This window comes from Vipera berus (genome assembly GCF_964194415.1).
Source record: "Vipera berus genome assembly, chromosome: 1".
Taxonomy (NCBI): Eukaryota; Metazoa; Chordata; class Lepidosauria; order Squamata; family Viperidae; genus Vipera; species Vipera berus.
This window is the reverse complement of record NC_138202.1, coordinates 359,684,007-359,704,991: the sequence shown is the minus strand read 5'-3', so window position 1 is coordinate 359,704,991 and position 20,985 is coordinate 359,684,007. Positions and strand designations below refer to the sequence as shown.

The following is a 20,985-nucleotide window of genomic DNA, read 5'->3' as shown; positions in this document are numbered from 1 at the left end:
ACTGCTTTATAAAACCCTAGTAAGGCCACACCTGGAATACTGCAGCCAATTTTGGACACTGTATCACAAAAAAGATGTTGAGAGTTTGGAAGAAGTTCAGAGAAGAGCAACTAAGATTTAATTTAATTTAATTTAATTTATTGAGATTTCTATACCGCCCTTCTCCCAAAGGGACTCAGGGCGGTTCACAGGGCATGTATAAATAACAATACAAAAATTAAAAAACAATTAAATCAATGCCCAAGTTAAAACAAGAATGATAAAAAATAACAAGCCTATAAAAACCCATATACCCCCATCAGGCCAGACCCGCTAGTTCAAATAAATGGGTCTTCAACCCGCGACGGAAGGATCGGAGGTCTGATGCCGTCCGGAGCTCCATAATGCCGGAGCACCCACAGAGAAGGCCCTCCCCCTGGGGGCCACCAGTCGACATTCCTTGACCGGAGGCACCCTGAGGAGGCCCTCTCTGTGGGCACGCACAGGGCGGAGGGGAGTCGACGCCGGCAGCAGGTGGTCCTCGAGGTATCGCGGACCCATGCCATGTAGGGACTTAAAGATCATAACCAAAACCTTGAACCTTACCCGGAAGATAACTGGTAACCAATGCAGCTCACGGAGCAAAGGTGTAACATGGGAGTACCGGGAAACTCCCAAGACAACTCTCGCGGCCGCATTCTGTACCAGTTGGAGCCTCCGAGCAGTCTTCAAGGGAAGCCCCATGTAGAGAGCATTACAGTAGTCTAAGATGATCCAAGGCCTGGAGACCAAAACATACGAAGAACGGCTGTGGGACTTGGGTTTGGCTAATCTAAAGAAAAGAAGAAATAGGGGAGACATGATAGCAGCCTTCCAGTATTTGAGGGGCTGCCACAAAGAAGAGGGGTCAACTTATTCTCCAAAGCACCAGAGGGAAGGACGAGAAACAAGGGTTGGAATCTGACCAAAGAGAGAAACAGCCTGGAATTAAGGAGAAACTTCCTGACAGCCAGGACAATTAACCAGTGGAACTTCTTGCCACCAGAAGTTGTGGGTACTCCATCACTGGAAGCTTTTAAGAAGAGACTGGACTATCAGCTGTCTGAGGTGGTATAGGTCCTCCTGCTTGAGCAGGGGGATGGACTAGAAGACTTCCAAGGTCCCTTTCAGATTCTATTCTATTCTGTTCTATTCTTTCCATATTCTGTTCTATTCTATTCTATTCATATTCTGTTCTATTCTATTCTATTCTATTCTATTCTATTCTATTCTATTCTATTCTATTCTATTCTATTCTATTCTATTCTATTCTATTCTTTCCATATTCTGTTCTATTCTATTATTTCCATATTCTATTCTATTCTATTCTATTCTATTCTATTCTATTCTATTCTATTCTATTCTATTCTATTCTATTCTATTCTATTCTATTCTATTCTATTCTTTCCATATTCTGTTCTATTCTATTCTATTCATATTCTATTCTGTTCTGTTCTGTTCTATTCTATTCTATTCTATTCTATTCTATTCTATTCTATTCTATTCTATTCTTTCCATATTCTGTTCTATTCTATTATTTCCATATTCTATTCTATTCTATTCTATTCTATTCTATTCTATTCTATTCTATTCTATTCTATTCTATTCTATTCTATTCTATTCTTTCCATATTCTGTTCTATTCTATTATTTCCATATTCTATTCTATTCTATTCTATTCTATTCTATTCTATTCTATTCTATTCTATTCTATTCTATTCTATTCTATTCTTTCCATATTCTGTTCTATTCTATTCTATTCATATTCTATTCTGTTCTGTTCTGTTCTATTCTATTCTATTCTATTCTATTCTATTCTATTCTATTCTATTCTATTCTATTCTATTCTATTCTATTCTATTCTTTCCATATTCTGTTCTATTCTATTATTTCCATATTCTATTCTATTCTATTCTATTCTATTCTATTCTATTCTATTCTATTCTATTCTATTCTATTCTATTCTATTCTATTCTATTCTATTCTATTCTATTCTATTCTATTCTTTCCATATTCTGTTCTATTCTATTCTATTCATATTCTATTCTGTTCTGTTCTGTTCTATTCTTTCCATATTCTGTTCTATTCTATTCTATTCTATTCTATTCTATTCTATTCTATTCTATTCTATTCTATTCTATTCTATTCTATTCTATTCATATTCTGTTCTGTTCTGTTCTGTTCTGTTCTGTTCTATTCTTTCCATATTCTGTTCTGTTCTATTCTATTCTGTTCTGTTCTGTTCTGTTCTGTTCTTTCCATATTCTATTCTGTTCTATTCTATTCTATTCTATTCTATTCTATTCTATTCTATTCTATTCTATTCTATTCTATTCTATTCTATTCTATTCTATTCTATTCTATTCTATCTTGATGTCCTGCCAACTCCTGCCTGCCTTAGGAAGTGGGGATAGATTTAGATAAATTATGCCTCCACTTTCTTTATTTATTGTTCTGTGTGTGTGGGGGGAAGAGATGGCCTTTTGAGGTTGGGCCACCATCCCCTTCGGCCACCTTGATCTCAAAATGCTTTTGTCTTCCCAGATAATCTGCTCAAATTGGAAGATCAGAAGTTGGAATTGGAGAGACAAGTGAAGATGCTGAATAAACAAATTAAGGTGAGGTCCCGATGGAAGAGAATATCTGTGGCTCAGGCTTCAACGTTGGGGGTCCCTGGTGCTCTCTGAGCTGGGTGGGTTCCTTGCAAATGTTCCATCATCAGAGCTAGAATGGAGTGTGGTTTGTGGGAAAGGAGGGTGGGAGGGAGGGAGGGAGGAGAAGGAGGAGGGGGAGGACTGTGGGGTCCTTGGCGCTCTCTGAGCCGGGTGGTTTTCTTGCAGACGTTTCATGACCCAACTAGGGAACATCATCAGTGCTAGAAGGGAGTATGGGTTGTGGAAAAGGAAGACATAGGGGAGGAAGAGGAGGAGGAGGACGACGACTGTGGGGTCCTGGGTGCTCTCTGAGCTTGGTAGTTTTCTTGCAGACATTTCATCACCCAACTAGGTAACATCATCAGTGCTAGGAGGGAATGGGGTTTGTGCTCTGTTTATCCTACATTGCCCTACTATCGGTGTTGTGTGGGAGTGCTGCTTCCTTCTTAGGTCCTTGATTAGGCTGTTGTTGTGTACTGTAGCTACACAGCAGAGAGCAAGCCACACTCCCTTCTAGCCCTGATGATGTTACCTAGCTGGGTCATGAAACGTCTGCCAGAAAACCACCCAGCTCAGAGAGCACTAGGGACCCCACAGTCCTTCCTCCTCCTCCTCCTCCTCCTCCTCCCTTCTAGCCCTGATGATGTTACCTAGCTGGGTCATGAAACGTCTGCCAGAAAACCACCCAGCTCATAGAACACTAGGGACCCCACAGTCCTTCCTCCTCCTCCTCCTCCTCCTCCTCCTCCTCCTCGTCCCTTCTAGCCCTGATGATGTTACCTAGCTGGGTCATGAAACGTCTGCCAGAAAACCACCCAGCTCAGAGAGCACTAGGGACCCCACAGTCCTTCCTCCTCCTCCTCCTCCTCCTCCTCCTCCTCGTCCCTTCTAGCACTGATGATGTTACCTAGTTGGGTCATGAAACGTCTGCAGGAAAACCACCCAGCTCATAGAGCACTAGGGACCCCACAGTCCTCCCTCCTCCTCCTCCTCCTCCTCCCTTCTAGCCCTGATGACGTTCCCTAGTTGGGTCATGAAACGTCTGCCAGAAAACCACCCGGCTCAGAGACCACCCAGGTGAGCTTCCCTGTTGAGGAATCAGCAGCAGCAGATTGTGGGAAGATCAACCCACTTGATCAGAGATGCTGACAGAGGGGGAAAAAACCCACCCCCATCCCTGCAGATGCCTCAGTCAAATCTGACCTGGTTTGATGGGTTAGGGTTGGGGTTTTAATATGTTTTTAATTACTGTTTTAAACTTGGGCATAATATTTAATCGTTTTTTAACTTTTGTATTCCGCTTTTTTATATTTATTACCCTGTACACCGCCCTGAGTCCTTCCGGAGAAGGGCGGTATAAAAATATAATAAATATAAATAAATAAGTAAATGCCAGCTGCCCCCCTCCCCTTTCCTGGCCGTTTTTGATCCCTTACCCTGGTTGTCCCCTTGCGGGAGGGAGGCCACCACGTCTGGAAGTCAAAGCCGGGCGATTAAGGGAAAGAAAAACAGGAAAATGTTAGCATGCCAAATAAAATCAAAAGCTTATCAAACTGGCTGCAGGCAGGTCTTTTCGGAGCGTTGGGGAAGAGCAGAGTTTCCTGGGCACTCATTTGCTTAAAGCCTTTGCGTGGCTGTCATTTTCTGGGAGAAGTCGCCGTGAAACCCAACAGAGCCTTACGGAAAGAATGCAAAACCAGAACACTGTCAGCTAAATTCCTGGCAATAAAAACAACAACAACAATAATAATACTACACTGCACTGAAGTTAAAAAAAATGGCATCCACAGGGGGCAAAAAAATATAAGACGTAATTAGAATATTTTTAACCCGGGATTTAGCCCAATATTTCCCAGCCTGGACAGCTTTAATTCTGGGGAGTAGAAGTCCACGCCGTCTTCAAATTGCCAAGTTTGAGAAGCGCGGTTCTAAGAGAGAAACAGAAAATTCTTTTTTAAGCAATTTAATGCATTGACTTAATGAATGTGATTAATTCTTTTTCATCAACGTGCTTCTTTTAAAATTCTTTTGAATTAACCGATTCTTTTAATTAAACGGATTCTTTTTAATTCATTTATTTTTTAATTAATTCTTTTTAGATTTTTTAATTACGGCTGGTCCTTTGGCTGAGCCCCAAAATCTTATGTTCCTAAGTGAGAAATTGGTTAAGCCGAGTGAGTTTTGCCCCATTTTATGACTTCTCCTGCCACAGCTCTCACTGGAAATTTTTAACAAGAGGCTGGACAGCCGTTTGTCTGAAATGGTATAGGGTTTCCTGCCTGAGCAGGGGGTTGGACTAGATGACCTCCCAAGACCTCCCTTCCAACTTTATTATTATTGTTGTTGTTGCTGTTATTGCAGTTGTTGAATTAGTAAGATCATCGCTAAGCAAATCTGGCTTCCCCGTTGCCTTTGCTTGCCAGAAGGTCACAAAACGTGATCACATGACCCCGGGGATTCTACGACCGTCATAACTTTGAACCAGTTCTCAAGTACCCAAATACAAATCCGGTGGCCACGGGGATGCTGCAACGGTCGCCAAGTGTGAAAACTGGTCCTAAGTCACTTTTTTCCAGTGCTGTTGTAACTTTGCATGGTCACTAAATGGGCTGTTGTAAGTCGAGGACTACCTATATTTTTATTTTATTTTATTTTAGTTTTAATTTTTGCCCGACTGTGGACATGTGCTTATTATGCTAAGCATGTTTAAACTCAGTTACTGATGGATGGGTTTAATTTTCAGAATTCCTAGCAGTGGCAATACTGGCTAGGGAATTCTGGGAGTTGTCCAGATAGTCCTTGACTTACAGCTGTTCATTTAGCGACCGTTTGAAGTTACAACGGCACTGGAAAAAGTGGCTTATGATCAGAATCAGAATAGACCTGGAAGGGACCTTCTCAAGCAGGAGGCCCTAGCCTAGACCATTCCAGACATTTTTCACACTTACGACTGTTGCAGTACTCCCCTGGTCACGTGATCAAACTTCAGACACTCGGCCACCGCTTCATATTTATAACGCCAGCAATTGCCCCGCACAAGTCACGTGATCTCCTTTTGCGACCTTCCGACCAGCAAAGTCAACGTGGGGAGGGGGGGGAGGCCCTATCCCCTTTAACGACCCTGTGACTCACTTAACAGCGGCTGCGATTCACTCAACCCCGGCGGCCGGAAAGCTCATCCAGCGGGCCAAAACTCAGGTATCCAGTGGCTCGCTTAGCCCCGGAAACGCTGGGGCGCCGTTGCAGTCGTAAGTCGAGGACATCCTGTATCCAGCTGGCCGTTTCCGTTCCGCCAAGGCTAGCCGGTCCTGACCCTCCCTCTCCCTCCCTCCGCCCCGCAGGAGGACACGGAGGAGTGGCGCCGCTTCCAGGCCGACCTGCAGACCGCCGTGGTGGTGGCCAACGACATCAAGTGCGAGGTGCAGCAGGAGCTGCGCGCCGTCAAGCGGCGCCTCCTGGAGGAGGAGGAGAAAACTACGCGGTTGCAGAAGGAGCTGGAGGAAGTCCAAGGAGGAAACAGCCGGTGAGGGGCTGGGGGGGGGGCAGTGGGAGCGGTGGGGAGGGGGTCCTGACCTCCCCCCTCCCTGGCAGCCTGGGTTGGGGTAGGTGGGCTACCCTTCCCTCTCGCCAGCCTTGGGAACCCCTCTGCACCTCTCTCTCTCGCACGCGGGCTTTGGCGAAAGGCACTGTGGCATTTGTGTGCAAAAAAGCGTCCTTGTTACACAACTGTTTGTACTGTACTGCACAGGGGGAGAGGAAGGTGGGTGGATTATTTATTTATTTTTCTTTTTATTCACTTGTTCTTTGATTTGTTTGCTTATTCACATATTCATTCTTTTATTCATTCATTCATTATTTACTTATTCTTTTTTCTTCTCTTTTATTTACTCGTTCTTTTATTTACTTACTTATTCATTTGTTCATTCTTGTATTCATTCATTCATTATTTATTTTTTCTTTCACTTAGTCATTTCTTTAATCATTTATTCCTTTATTTATTTATGTATTTTTATTCATTCATTCATTATTTATTTATTCTTTCTTTTTTGCTTTCTCTCTTTTATTTAGTCATTTATTCTTATTCATTTATTCATTCTTTATTTTTTCTTTTATTTGGTCATTTCTTTATTCATTTATTCATTTATTTACTTATTCCTTTATTCATTCTTTTATTCATTCTTTATTTATTTTTTCTTTCTTTTATTTAGTCATTTATTTATTCCTTTATTTACTTATTCATTTATTCATTCTTTATTTTTTCTTTCTTTTATTTAGTCATTTATTTATTCCTTTATTTATTCCTTTATTTATTTACTTATTCATTCTTTTATTCATTCATTATTTTTTCTTTTCTTTAATCATTTGTTCTTTTATTTATTTACTTAATTTATTTATTCTTTTATTCATTATTTATTTATCTTTTACTTAGTCATTTATTCTTTTATTTATTTTATTCTTTTATTCATTCATTATTCATTCTTTTATTTTTTCATTCATTCATTTTTCATTTATTCACTCATTTATCTCTCTATTTGTAAAATTTATTAGCCAGCCATCTTGTCACACAGGAACTGTGGGTGGTTCCTTCTGTTCTGTACTGGTCAGAGGGCACCCGGAGTGTGGTGTCATGTTCTCAGCCTCTCGGGTTTTATAAAAATCCTGGAAGGGACCTTGGAGGTCTTCTAGTCCAACCCTCTGCTCAGGCAGGAAACCCTATACCATTTCAGACCAATGACTGTCCAGTCTCTTCTTAAAAACTTCCAGCATTGGAGCATTCACCACTTCTGGAGGCAGGTTGTTCCACTGGTTAATTGTTCTAACTGTCAGGAAATTCCTCCTTAGTTCCAGGTTGCTTCTCTCCTTGATGAGTTTCCATCCGTTGCTTCTTGTCCTGCTTTCAGGGGCTTTGGAGAATAGCTTGACTGCCTCTCCTTTGGGGCAGCCCCTGAGATACTGGAGCCGAGGAATGGGTGTGCTCCAGAGAGGAAGCAAATGATGGGGACATGGGAAGGGAAAGTTACGGAGAAATCTCTGGAGCTAATGGGGTGGTGGTGTCTTAGGTTGGAGAAGAAGACCTGGCCGCGGCCTCCAAGCTGTAGAGGGCCTTTATAGAAGAGGGATGTATTGAGATGGTTCTAGAAGACAAGAAAGGGCTCAAACCACAAGGAAGGTGGTTGGCTGGTTGTGGGTGAATGGTTAGATGGATGGATGGAAAGAGAGAGGGAGGGAGGGACAGACGGAGGGATGGAAAGTGGAGGAATGGAGAAAGAGGGATGGAGGGGCAGATGGAGGAAGCGAGGGAGAGAGGGAGGGATGGACAGATGGATGGATGGACAGATGGAGAGATTGACAGATAAACAGAGGGATGGAAAGTTGGATGGGGGGAGGGATGGGGGTGGTGGAAAATCACCTTCCCAAACGAGCTGAGAAGAAAACCATCCGATCCGTCCAGGAGCCTCGCTTGGTCCACCCGTCTCCGTCCCGTCCGTCCGTCCGCTCGATTTCCCTCACTTTTGCGTCTGTCAGGCTTTTGTGTCGTTTTTGTCGGTCGAATATCGTGGAATTGCCGTTGTTTAATCCTTCGGAGAGCCGGGCTTCGGTTTCCTTTTGAAACTGACCTGGGCTCCTCCCGTCAGCGCAGCAAAAAACGGAACGGGCCTGCAACCTGCAGGCTTTTCAAAGCCTGCGTCGGTGGAATTCGAACCCGGGACCCAGAAGCAAGCACAGGTATTTTCTTGGCTTTTAACAACCGCAACCTGGGATTAGGATTTCTGTTGTTAAGCAAAGCTGTTTGCCCTACGGCTCTTGCCTGATTTTAAGACCTCTCTAAGTTAAGCGAACCGCTACCGTCGTTAAGAGAACCGCACGGTCGTTAAGCGAATCGGGTTTCCACCACCGACCCCTAAATTGACTTTGCTTGTCAGAAAGCGGCTGGGAAAGGTCGTTAGGGATGATCACACGAACACCGCCTTCCCCCCCCCGGGAGACGCTGCGACCGTCATAAATACGAATCAGTTGCCAGACATCCCCAAATTTTTTTTGATCAGGTAGGGACCGTAGGGATGCTGCAGCGGCCGTGAAGTTTGAAAAATGACTTTTTTTCCCCCAGTGCCGTTGTGACTTTGAATCGTCACTAAGCGAGCGGTCGTAAGTTGAGGACTACCTGTTATTGTGAACGGCCTGCACATGAGGAATTCCACCCCCCAAAAATATTTGAACATTTCAGAAAGCTGCAAGGCTGCATTTCCTTAGGTCTCCATTTCTCTGTTAAACAGTGTCATTCCTCTGAAAACTGATTTTTTTACACACATACCCCTCATACATTTGCCAACCATGAGGACTAGCACCTTAAAACGGAAGCAAGGATTCTTGAGAAACAAGATTTGGGGTACTAAACGGGGAACGATGGAGGTGGGTGGGCTTGGGTAGGAACCGTAGAGTTGTTGGGGTTTTTTTTTAAATGTTCTATTTGTCTTTTGTAAAGTCGTTCCTAACCCAAGAAACTTCTGGAATCCACCCACCAATTATTACTCTGGTCCTATTTTTACCTGTCCAGAAACAAATAGGTGCATTTTTGCAAGTCCAGGTAGACAGTCCCCTTCATTCTCGCGCTGACAAGAATAACAGAGATCAGACAACCTTTATTGTCATTTTTGTCCTGTGGGCACAGCGGCAGACATTAAATATGAAATTAAGTGGCCTGCTCTCAAAAGCGTACACACGTACAGAACACCCATTTAAAACATGCTGTGTACAAACGTATGTACAGACGTCTACACCTTTAACATATAAGTAACGTATAAATGTTATTCACTGTCCGTCTTGGATACATCACGGAAGGAGGAAGAGCTGGAAGGGACCTTGGAGGTCATCTAGTCCAACCCCCCTTGCTCAAGCAGGAAACCCTGTGTCGTTTTTAGACAAATGGCCGCCCCATCTCTTGAAAACCTCCAGTGATGGAGCACCCACAATTAAACAGAATAACAAGAGTTGGAAGGGACCTCGGAGGTCATCTAGTCCAACCCCCTGCTCAGGCAGGAAACGCTATACCGTTTCAGAGAAATGGCTGTCCAGTCTCTTCTTAAAAACCTCCAGTATTGGAGCATTCACAACTTCTGGAGGCAGGTTGTTCCGCCGGTTAATTGTTCTCGCTGTCGGGAAGTTTCTCCTTAGTTCCTGGTTGCTTCTCTCCCGGTTGAATTGCCATCCGTTGCTTCTTGTCCTGCCTTCATGTGTTCTGGAAAATAGGTGGAAACACACACACACACACACGTACCCCATTTCTTTGGGGCAGCCCCTCAAATATTGGAACTCTGCTGTCACGTCACTCCTGGTCCTTCTCTTCCTTAGACTGGACACCCCATTTTCTTGGCAAAGACGAGAGTCGGCATCAGGGTAGCCCGTCCGTTGCGAGGGAGAAGCCCCCATTCACACAGGACATTTCTCCTTCCCGAGTTCCCCCCCCCCCGCTATCCCCGTGCCAGTTCCAATCCGGTGTGCCCCCCCCGCCCCATTCCTGCTTTTTTCTCTCCGCGCAAACACGCGGCCATCAATGCGCAAATGCGCTTCCGTTCCTGGAGCAGCTGGCAAGCTCGACCTGGTCCCGGTTTCCGAAGATCGTCCGAAGCCAAGGTAAGAGATGGTTCCCTCGGGGACCCTTGCAGCCCCATAACACATCCCACTCCCCTCTGCCCAGCTAACCCCCCCTCCCCTATCCCAAAAGCCCCCCTTTTTCCCCCACGGCAGGTAACCACCCCTTTCTGTCTTCTAGAGACCCAGTTTGTCGTCTTTTGTGTTGCCTCCGTGCGTCTCGTCCGCTGCTCTGCTTCTTTTTCTCCATCCGTTGCCTTGTGTGTCGCCGCTGTCCCGTCTTGCAGAGTGCTGAGAAGCCTCGTGCCCCCCCCCAAAATAAAGGGGGTGCTGGTTGAAGGCTTGCCCCCTTCCAGGGGTCTAGCCACTCTGTAGGGCTCCGTCATGGCGGCTGGGCCCACCTTTTGGGTAAGGAGGCATTTGGGGATGGGGTGAATGGCCCAGGGGCGGGACACGGCGCACAGGCAGTCCTCAACTTACGACCGACTGACAGGCCCCAAATCGCCCGTCGTTCGCTGAGTTTTGTCCCATTTTACGACCCTTGTTAAGTGAATGGGCGCAGCTGTTAAGTGAATCTGCCTTCCGCAAAAAGGGGAATCACGTGACACACAGGGACGCTGCAACGAGTCAGTTGTGCCCAGCGTCCGAATTTGGAGCCCCCAATTCGTGTTGCTAGGTGAAACACCTGTTAAGTGAGTTTTGCCCCATTTTACGCCCTCTCTTGCCACCGTCGCTAAGCGAATCACGGCAGTTGTTAAGGTCATCACACGGTCGTTAAGCGAATCCGGCTTTCCCCCGCTTGACTTTGCTCGTCTGAAGGTCGCAAAAAGGGGATCACCTGTCACACACACACCCCAGGGGACGCTGCTACCGTCGTAAATACGAGTCAGTTGCCAAGCCTGTCTGAATTTTGATCACGGGGCCACGGGGATGCTGCCACGGTCGTAAGTGCGAAAAACGGTCCTTTTTTTACAGTGCCGTTGTAAGTTTGGACGGTCACTAAATGAACAGTCGTAAGTCGAGGACTGCCTGGATCTGAGCTCCCTTCATAAAGCAGAAGGGGGTACGACTGACATCGCGGCGGGCATCCAAAAAAAAACAACAATTGATAAAACTCATCTTCGTTTCTTCATTTCTCTCTCTCTCTCTCTCTCTCTCTCCCTCTCTCTCTCTTTTTGTTGTCCTATAGATCTCAAATCCTGGTGAATTAACTCATCCCGGGAGGAATATTTGGCTCCATTAGGAGAGCAAATTCTTCTGCCGGAGGAAAAATGTTGTTTTGAGCGAGAAGCATCTGGGCCTGAAGAGAAAATTTTTAAAAAAACAACAACTCAACAGCAACCCCCCCACCCACCCCGATCTTTTCTCCATTTTAATTTCGGCGGGATTTTACGGAATTGTGAAAACTGCTTTCCAGTTTCAGCCAATGCTAGTCATCTCAGGAGTGGATTGGAAAAGGAGGGGGAGTTTCTCTGTGATCTGGGGGTGGGTGGGTGGCTTTCCCCCCCCCCCCCCCGTTCTGCCTGCCTGGCAGTGTTGGCCAGCTCGTCTCGGCGGCTGTAAAGGTTTTCTACTGGAGACTGTGGGGATTTAACACTTTCTGCTCTTGCTAGAAAATCTTCCAAGGATTGAAAGGGGGAAGAGGTGGGGGGGGGGAGACGGATGGGGAGGGGAAGTCTGGGGTCAGGAGTGACCCCTTGGGGTCAACGACCCTTTCAGGCTTCTGCGAAAAAGGCTTTTTGTGGCTTTTTAATTTTGATTTTTTTGGGGGGCGGTATTTCCCTCCCACGGGTCTTGGCCTAGAACAGCGTTCCTCCAAGTTCAGAATCAGAATAACAAGAGTTGGAAGGGAGCTTGTAGGTCATCTAGTCCAACCCTCCTCCCGAGCACCATTTCGGACAGAAGGCAGTCCAGTCTCTTCTGGAAAGCTTCCAGTGATGAAACTCCCACAACATCTGAAGGCAACTCCTGGTCCATTGGTGGATCGTTCTCGCCGTCAGGAAAATTTCGGCAACTTTTCAGCGGGGTGGACTTCAACTCCCAGCATTCCCCACCTCTAAAAGTTGCCCAGGTGGAGGAACACTGGCCTGTAGTGTGACGTTCGGGCTCTGAAGCTTCGGCGGGACTTTCTGAAGGGACCTCAAAAGAATTTCAGATCTGGGGCTGCCAAACTGAACGCAACCACCAGAGGGCAGCAAACGATGCACCAAACGGTCCCTGCCCTCTGGTGGCCAATTACAGTATTGCAGCTCAGAGCTGGCCGGCCTCTACATCGGTGGCCTTCAAACTTGGCAACTTTTTAAAGATTTTATGGACTTCAACTCCCAGAATTCCTCAGCCAGCCTCGGATGGCTGAGGAATTCTGGGAGTTGAAGTCCACACGTTCATTTTTAAAATACATCTTCAACCTGCGAAGCTTGAGAAACAACCATCTCGGTGACTGGCTGCCCGCAATGGTCATAAGCGTGAAAAAAGGGTCATAAGTCACTTTTTCAGCGCCGTTCTAACTTTTGCGGTGACCAAACGAACTGTTGAGGGTTACCTGTATTTCAGTGGTGCATGCCTGGAGCAAGGGGTTGGAATGAATGACCTCTAAGGCCCCTTCTATGGCCCAAGCTCCTGCTGTTGTCTGAAAAGCCCCCCCCCTTTTTTTTTTTTGAAGCATTGGCACCCCCAGTTATCAGCTTCTGAACAACTTCTGAGCAACAAAGATGATCAAGGGACTGGAGGCTAAAACATATAAGGAACGGTTGCTGGAATTTGGTATGTCCAGTTTAACGAAGAGAAGGACGAGGGGAGACATGATAGCAGCCTTCCAGTATCTCAGGGGCTGCCCCAAAGAAGAGGGAGTCAAGCTATTCTCCAAAGCCCCTGAAGGCAGGAGAAGAAGCAACGGATGGAAACTCATCAGCAACGTAAAGCTAAGGAATTTCGTGACAGTTAGAACAACTAACCAGTGGAACTCCTTGCCTCCAGAAGCTGTGACTGCTCCAACACTGGAAGTTTTTAAGAAGAGACTGGACAGCCATTTGTCTGAAATGGCGCAGGGTTTCCTGCCTGAGCAGGGGGTTGGACTAGATGACCTCCAAGGTCCCTTCCAACTTTATTATCCCTATTATTAACCCTAACTCCGTCGCTCCTTTTAGTGGGGCGTCCTCTCCGCTTCCTCCCGTCTTGTGCAGCCGGGAAAAGCGGCTGGGAACCCAGATGTGGGACGCGTCGAAAGCCACGTCCTGTCGGCACAGATCGTTCCCAAAAGCTGGGAAAGCCAGCTAGCTTCTGCCCACCGCTGGGCTCAAAGCTAGAAAAACCTGGCCAGGAAAGTGGGGGGGGGGAACGTGTGTGGCAGGGCGAGGGTCCCACATCTGTCCAACAATCTCTTGAGCGGGCAGAGCCCGGGTACTGGATGTCCCGACTCGGAAGCCTCCGAGGCTTTGGGACCTATTTATTAATAGCCTCTCCGGAGTCTTGCAGCTGTGAGGAAAAAAAGGGGGGGGGTCTTGGGGGGGGCTGATGGGCTTCGGGGGGGGTGTGAACAGAGGAAGAAAAGCACATTCAGAGCGGCTGCTCGCTCTTCCCGTCCTCCGTGCGTGGGTGCTGTCCCTCCTCCACGCAGGCGGAATCGTCCCTCCTCCAGCTGCAGGTGGCGAATCCCGAAAATACAACGCGGCTTCCTTCCTGCTTAATCCTTGGCGTAAGAACCCGTCTCGGAGTTAAGACACGTACCGGTGCTGCTGCTAAACGGGGGCCCTTTGGTGGGTCCCTGGTGTTCTCTGAGCTGGGTGGTTTTCTTGCAGAGGTTTCGTTGCCCAAACTAGGGAAGGCAGCCCACCCACCCACCCTGCCTCCTAGCACTGAGGATGTGACCTAGTCAGGTCGCGAGACGTCTGCAAGGAAACCGCCCAGCTCAGAGAGCGCCAAGGACCTCCGCAGCCGTCCTCCTCTTCCTCTCGGCCAACCCCACTCCCCGCTAGCGCTGAGGATGTGACCTAGTTTGGCAAGGAAACATCTGCAAGCGGTCAGCCAAGCTCGGAGAGCACCAAGGACCCCATCCTTCTCCTCCGTTCCACAAACCTCCTCCTTTCCTTCTAACACTGATGATGTTCCCTAGTTGGGTCATGAAACATCTGGAAGGAAACCACCAAACTCAGAGGGCACCAAGGACCCCACAGTTCTCCTCCTCCTCCTCCTCCTCCTCCTCCTCCTCTTCTTCTTCTTCTTCTTCTTCTTCTTCTTCTTCTTCTTCTTCTTCTTCTTCTTCTTCTTCTTCTTCCCTCCCTCCCTCCCTCCCTCCCTCCCTCCCTTCCTCCTCGCACTGATGAAGTTACCTGGCTGGGTCATGAAACATCTGGAAGGAAACCACCAAACCCAGAGGGAACCAAGGACCCCACAGTCCACCTCTTCCTCTTCCTCCTCCTCTTCTTCCTCCTCCTCCCTCCCTCCTCGCACTGATGAAGTTACCTAGCTGGGTCATGAAACATCTGGAAGGAAACCACCAAGCTCCGAGGGCAGCAAGGACCCCACAGTCCTCCTCCTCCTCCTCCCAAACCCCGCTCCCTGCTAGCTCTGATGACGTGACCTAGTTGGGTCATGAAACGTCTGCAAGGGCCCCGCCAAGCTCAAGCTGTCCCAAGGGCCCCCTCTTTTAACCCTGAGCTCTTCTCGAGGAACTCTTTCCCACTCTCCCCATCATTCCCAAATCGGGGAGACCCCTCTCTTCTGCCACTTCCTTTCCCCACCTCCTGGGAGGGCGGGAAGGGACGTTGCAGAGAGCAGCGTCTTCTCAAGGGGGGGGGGAGGCTGGGGGAGACCCACCGGTGGCCCTTCTCCCCCCATGCAAACCCAGTTCTGCCGTGTGTGTGTGTGTGTGTGTGTGTTGTGGGTTTTGGGGGGGGGGCGTTTTCGTTTCCAAGCTGAGCTTTTCCTGCGTATGATTCCCGCCGTGCCTCTTGTGTCCGCTGTTGCTGCCTGCGACATTGTCGTGACTTAACGGGTGTTTTGCTGCCTTGCGGCTGGGAGAAGGACAGACTCTCTTGCGCTTCCTCCGCCGCGACCGGCAGCCTCGTTCTCAGAAATGACTTTTCTTCCATTCCTGGCTTCCGGAGAAACCTGCATGATCTCGAGAAAGGATAAGAAGAATAAGAATAAAAAGAATAAATGTGTGACCTCTTTTGCAATAAAAGAAATCCAGCCCTCTCCTCGTTTCCCTTTCGCTGTGGCTTCTTTATCGAGACGCGGCTGGTTCGTTTCGTAGCCCGCCTTTTATGCTTTTTTTTTGCAAATAACTCCAGGTGGCCAAACAGGCCTAACCTTCCTTCCTCCTCCTGTTTGCCTCACAACGGCCCTGTGAGGTGGGCTGGGTCGAGAGAAAGCAACTGGCCCAGAGTCAACCAGCTGACTATCATGGCTAAGGCGGGACGAGAACTCCCCGTCTCCTGCTGATTGGCCCGAAGTCACCCAGCTGGCTTTCTTGGCTCATGCAGAACTAGAACTCGCCGCCTCCTGGTGATTCACCCAAAGTCACCCAGCCGCCTTTCATTCCTAAGGCAGAACTAGAACTCACTGCCTCCCAGTTTCTTGCGTGGCGCCTTAACTTCTAGATCAAACTGGCTTTTCTCCACCTTGCTTTGCAAAGGTGGGTGCGGCAGGCCACCATTCTTACTTTCCGAATATCCGCTGGGGTGTTTCTGTGTGCGTGGTGGGGGGGTGCGGCTCTCTTCATCTGAACAATTCCAAGGACTTTGTCCCAAATTGCAATGATGTGCGGGAGGATAGTGTTCAGATTTGTGACCTGGAACACACACACACACACACACACACACACACACACACACACCAAAGGCTTGGAGGGGCTGGTCCAAAAAAAACCCCCTCCCCCCCGAAAAAGGTTGGTACGATGGAGAGATTGCTTTGAGAAATAAATGTTGATTGCTCTCTGCATTGGGGAACACTGAGGTTACACGAGAGGGGTCCCTTTTGAATGTTTCCTGTGGTAGTGGCTGCGATCAGAGTCTGCTGGCGGTTACGAACCTGATTTTGCACCAAAGTAGATGCAAAAGGTTCTGTTTGGGCAGGGGGCTGGACTAGAAGACCTCCAAGGTCCCTTCCAGCTCTATTCCATTCCATCCTATCCTATCCTATCCGCTGTTCTATTCTATTCTATTCTATTATTTTCTATTCTTTTTTTTATTCTATTTTATTCTATTTTCTTTCTATTCTATTTTCTATTCTATTCTGGATTCTCTTCTGTTCTCTTCCATTTTCTATTCTATTATGCATTCTCTTCTCTTTTCTATTTTTTTTTAATTCTATTTTATTCTATTTTCTATTTTCTTTCTATTCTATTTTCTATTTTGGATTCTCTTCTCTTCTATTTTCTATTCTGTTCTATTCTGCATTCTCTTCTCTTCTCTTCTCTTCTCTTCTCTTCTCTTCTCTTCTCTTCTCTTCTCTTCTCTTCTATTCTATTCTAATCTAATCAAAGGCCATTATTTATTTTATTATATTTATATACCGCCCTTTCCCGAAGGACTCAGGGCGGTTTACAGGGTGATTAAAAAAAAAATTGGGCACAACCAAAAAAATCAGGCCGAGTGATTGCCATGGGCCATCCGTGCTGGATTTTAAGAGAGAAATCAATAATTAAAATGCCATTTTCGTTTGTAAATGTCGGGAGGGAAGGCAAAAGAAGGGAAGGCAGGTAGCCCTCGAGTTACGACCGCAACTGAGCCCCAAATCTACGTTGCTAAGTGAGACAGTGGTCCAGTGAAGTTTTGCCCAATTTTACGCTCTGTCTTGCCACAGATAATAACTGAATGAATCCCTGCAGTTGTTAAGTTAGTCCCTCGATTGTTAAGTGAATCTGGCTTCTCCAGTTGACTTTGCTTCTTCGCCAAAAGGTAATCGCGGGACCCCGGGACGCTGCGACCGTCATAAGCACGAGTCAGTTGCCAAGTGCCCGAATTTTGATCCCGTGAGCCCGGGACGCTGCAACCCTCATAAATACGAGTCAGTTGCTAAACGTACTGAATTTTGAACACGTGACTCTGGGGGAAGCTGCAACGGTCGTAAAGGTGAAAAACGGTCACACCGTCCCTTTTCCCCCCAATCCCGATGGTCACTAAACGAACGGCCGTAACTCGAGGACTTGTCTCTATTCCCATCTCAGCCTGGGAAAATTCAACTGGGCAACCTGTTTTGTTCTCTATGAACAAAACAGATTAAAAATAAGAGGGGTTTTTTATTTTTGAAGAATTCTGCAGAGTTAGAACAGAATAGCCGAGTTGGAAAGGGGACCTTGGAGGTCTTCTAGTCCAACCCCCTGCTCAGGATTGGTGCAAGAAAATGGGCGCGAGAAAAAGGGAGGGGTGAAAGCCTGTTTGATCTGTATTTTGGAGGGGGGGCTCCCTCCCACCCAAATTTGGACTCTCCCTTAAATTTTGGATATTTTTCTCTCCGCAGGTTGACACCGGACTCCGTCACCTGTACAGAGACGGAAGCCGCCAATCACTGGTCGGGTGTGCCGATCAGCCGCCTTTCGCCAACCCCTCCAGAGTCCTTGGCCACCGTCAAATCGCTGATCAAGTCTTTCGATCTGGGATGCTCAGGTAAGTGGATCGTCCTTTTATTTAATTTAATTTAATTTATTATCATTTCTATACCGCCCTTCTCCCGAAGGACTCAGGGCGGTGTACAGGGCAAGAATAAAACACAGAAATTTACAAAAATTAAAAGATAATTAAATGCATGCCCGATTAAAATACAATTGATACATAATAAAAACCCCAATAAGAATGATAAAAAAACCCCCACCAATCCCCCCTCAGGCCAGGCTGGCTCGCTCGAACAAGTATGTTTTCAGATCGCGGCGAAAGGAGCGCAGATCGGGCGCCGTCCGGAGCTCAACCGGTAACTGGTTCCATAGCTCCGGGGCGCCCACAGAGAAGGATCTCCCCCTGGGGGCCACCAGACGGCATTCTCTGACCGGTGGCACCCTGAGGAGGCCCTCTCTGTGGGAACGCACAGGGCGCAGGGAGCTTGATGCCGGCAGCAGATGTTCCCTGAGGTACTCCGGCCCCATGCCATGGAGGGCTTTAAACACCATTACTAGCACCTTGAATCTCACCCGGAAGACAACTGGCAACCAATGCAGCTCACGGAGCAGAGGCGTCACGTGGGAGTATCGGGAAACTCCCAACACTACTCTCGCGGCTGCATTCTGTACCAGTTGGAGCCTCCGGGTGGTCCTCAAGGGAAGCCCCATGTAGAGGGCGTTGCAGTAGTCTAGACGAGAGGTCACGAGCGCGTGAGTGACCGTGCATAAATCATCCCGGCTTAGATAGGGCCGCAACTGGCGCACCAGGCGAACCTGGGCGAAAGCCCCCCTAGTCACGGCCACCATGTGATCTTCCAAGGTAAGCCGCGAATCTAGGAGGACTCCCAAGTTGCGAGCCCTATCTACGGGGGGTAATAATTCACCCCCCATAGAAAGAGATGGAATATCCGAATAGACCCGGGATGAAGGTATGCAAAGCCACTCGGTCTTGTCGGGGTTGAGTTGAAGTCTGTTCCTCCCCATCCAGACCCGAACCGCCTCCAGGCAACGGGACATCACGTTGAGGGCATCACTGGGGTGGTTTGGGGTCGAAAGGAAAAGTTGGGTATCATCAGCGTACTGATGATACCCAACTCCAAAGCCACGAATGATCTCACCCAGCGGTTTCATATAGATGTTGAACAGGAGAGGCGAGAGGACCGACCCCTGAGGAACTCCACAAACGAGAGACCTCGCGGTCGACCTCTGCCCTCCTGTCAACACCGACTGCGAGCGTCCCTGGAGATAGGAGGAGAACCACTGTAAAACCGTGCCTCCCACTCCCAATCCCCTGAGACGCCGCAGTAAGATACCATGGTCGATGGTATCGAAAGCCGCTGAGAGGTCCAATAGGACTAGAACAGAGGAATGACCCCTGTCCCGAGCCCTCCAGAGATCATTCACCAGCGCGACCAATGCCGTCTCCGTGCTGTGCCCGGGCCTGAAACCCGATTGGTACGGGTCTAGATAATCCGCTTCATCCAGGACCAAAGGGAGCTGATGCGCCACCACACTCTCAACAACCTTCGCAAGAAAGCGAAGGTTGGAGACCGGACGAAAGTTGTTCAATACAGCTGGGTCCAAGGCAGGCTTCTTGAGGAGGGGCCTCACCACCGCCTCTTTCAAGACGGCAGGGAAGCTACCCTCACTCAAAGAAGCTGATATAACTGCCTGGAACCAGCTGCGTGTCCTCTCCCGGGCTGCATAAATCAGCCAGGAAGGGCACGGGTCCAATAAACATGTGGTGGAGCTCAGTCTCCCCATAATCCTGTCCACTTCCTCCGGAGTCACAGAATCAAACTCCTCCCAAGTGATATCGACAAGGCCACCCGCGTCCTGATCGCCAGACTCTGCCCAGTCGGAGTCCAGACCGGTCCGAATCCGAGTGATTTTGTCCGACAGATAATTGTTAAACTCCTCGGCACGACCCTGCAAGGGTTCCTCCCTCACCTCCTGATTAAGGAGGGAGCGAGTCACCCTAAACAGAGCGGCCGGGCGATTATCTGCGGACGCAATAAGGGTAGCGAAGTGATTAGACCTCGCCACCCTTATCGCAGCGAGATAAGACCTAATATGGGTTCTTAGTCGCAATCGGTCGGATTCGGATCGGCTGGACCTCCAACCGCTCTCTAGGCCCCGTCTCCGGCGCTTCATCTCCCGGAGCTCCGCGGAGAACCATGGAGCTCGACGGGATCTGCATCGGGTCAGGGGCCGCAAGGGTACAACTCGGTCAAGAGCCTCAGTGGCTGCCCTTTCCCAAGCTTCCACTAAGGCATCTGCCGAGCTGTGAGTGGGGGAGGCAGGTGGGGACCCCAGCGCTGCCTGGAATCTCGCGGAATCCATTAAGCGTCTGGGGCGGTACCATCTAACTGGTTCCACACACCCACGGCGGTGGGTGGCAAAACGGAAGACCAGCCGCAGGAGATGATGATCGGTCCATGACAGGGGCATAATAATTGGGGAGCCCCCACCAAGATCATCTAACCACCGCCCAGATAAGAAAACTAGGTCAAGGGTGTGGCCTCCCTCATGAGTCGGTCCTGAAATTACTTGCGTCAGGTTCATGGCCGTCATGGAAGCCATGAACTCCCGAGCCAACTCAGATGATCCTCCCAGAGATGGTAGATTGAAGTCCCCCAAAACTATAAGTTTCGGGAACTCAACCACCAACCCAGAGAGGACATCGAGAAGCTCAGGCAGGGCTGCTGCTGCGTGACTAGGCGAAAGGTACACCAGCAGCAAGCCCAACTGCGCACCAGGGCCGCATCTCAAGAAGAGAGACTCACAACCGACTATCTGCGGAACGGTGGCCTCCCGCGGACACAAGGTCTCCCTCATAACAACGGCCACACCCCCACCCCTACCCTGAGCCCGAGGCCGGTGTAGCACCCGGAAACCTGGTGGGCAGAGATCAGCCAGAGGAATACCGCCCTCTGGGCCCAACCAAGTCTCCGTGATGCAAGCCAGGTCCGCCTGCTCACCCTCGACCAAGTCACGGACGAGAGGAGCTTTATTAACGACAGACCTGGCATTCAGGTACACCAGCCGGAGCTCAGGAGGCTGCACATCCTCACTCCCGGGACCTCGGGGTAGAACAAGAGGGTCGGAACGCCTCACCGCTTGCAAGTAG

General features: G+C 48.4%; 1 protein-coding gene across 1 annotated transcript in view; it reads left to right on the top strand.

The window, feature by feature from the left end:
- Positions 1-20,985, top strand: part of SPECC1 (sperm antigen with calponin homology and coiled-coil domains 1) — a 119,423-nt gene that overhangs the window by 46,588 nt on the left and 51,850 nt on the right. The window contains exons 4-6 of the mRNA XM_081337880.1: positions 2,562-2,635; positions 6,013-6,194; positions 17,723-17,868. Coding sequence (XP_081194006.1) covers positions 2,562-2,635; positions 6,013-6,194; positions 17,723-17,868 — 402 coding nt within the window. The remainder of the gene's footprint in view (positions 1-2,561; positions 2,636-6,012; positions 6,195-17,722; positions 17,869-20,985) is intronic.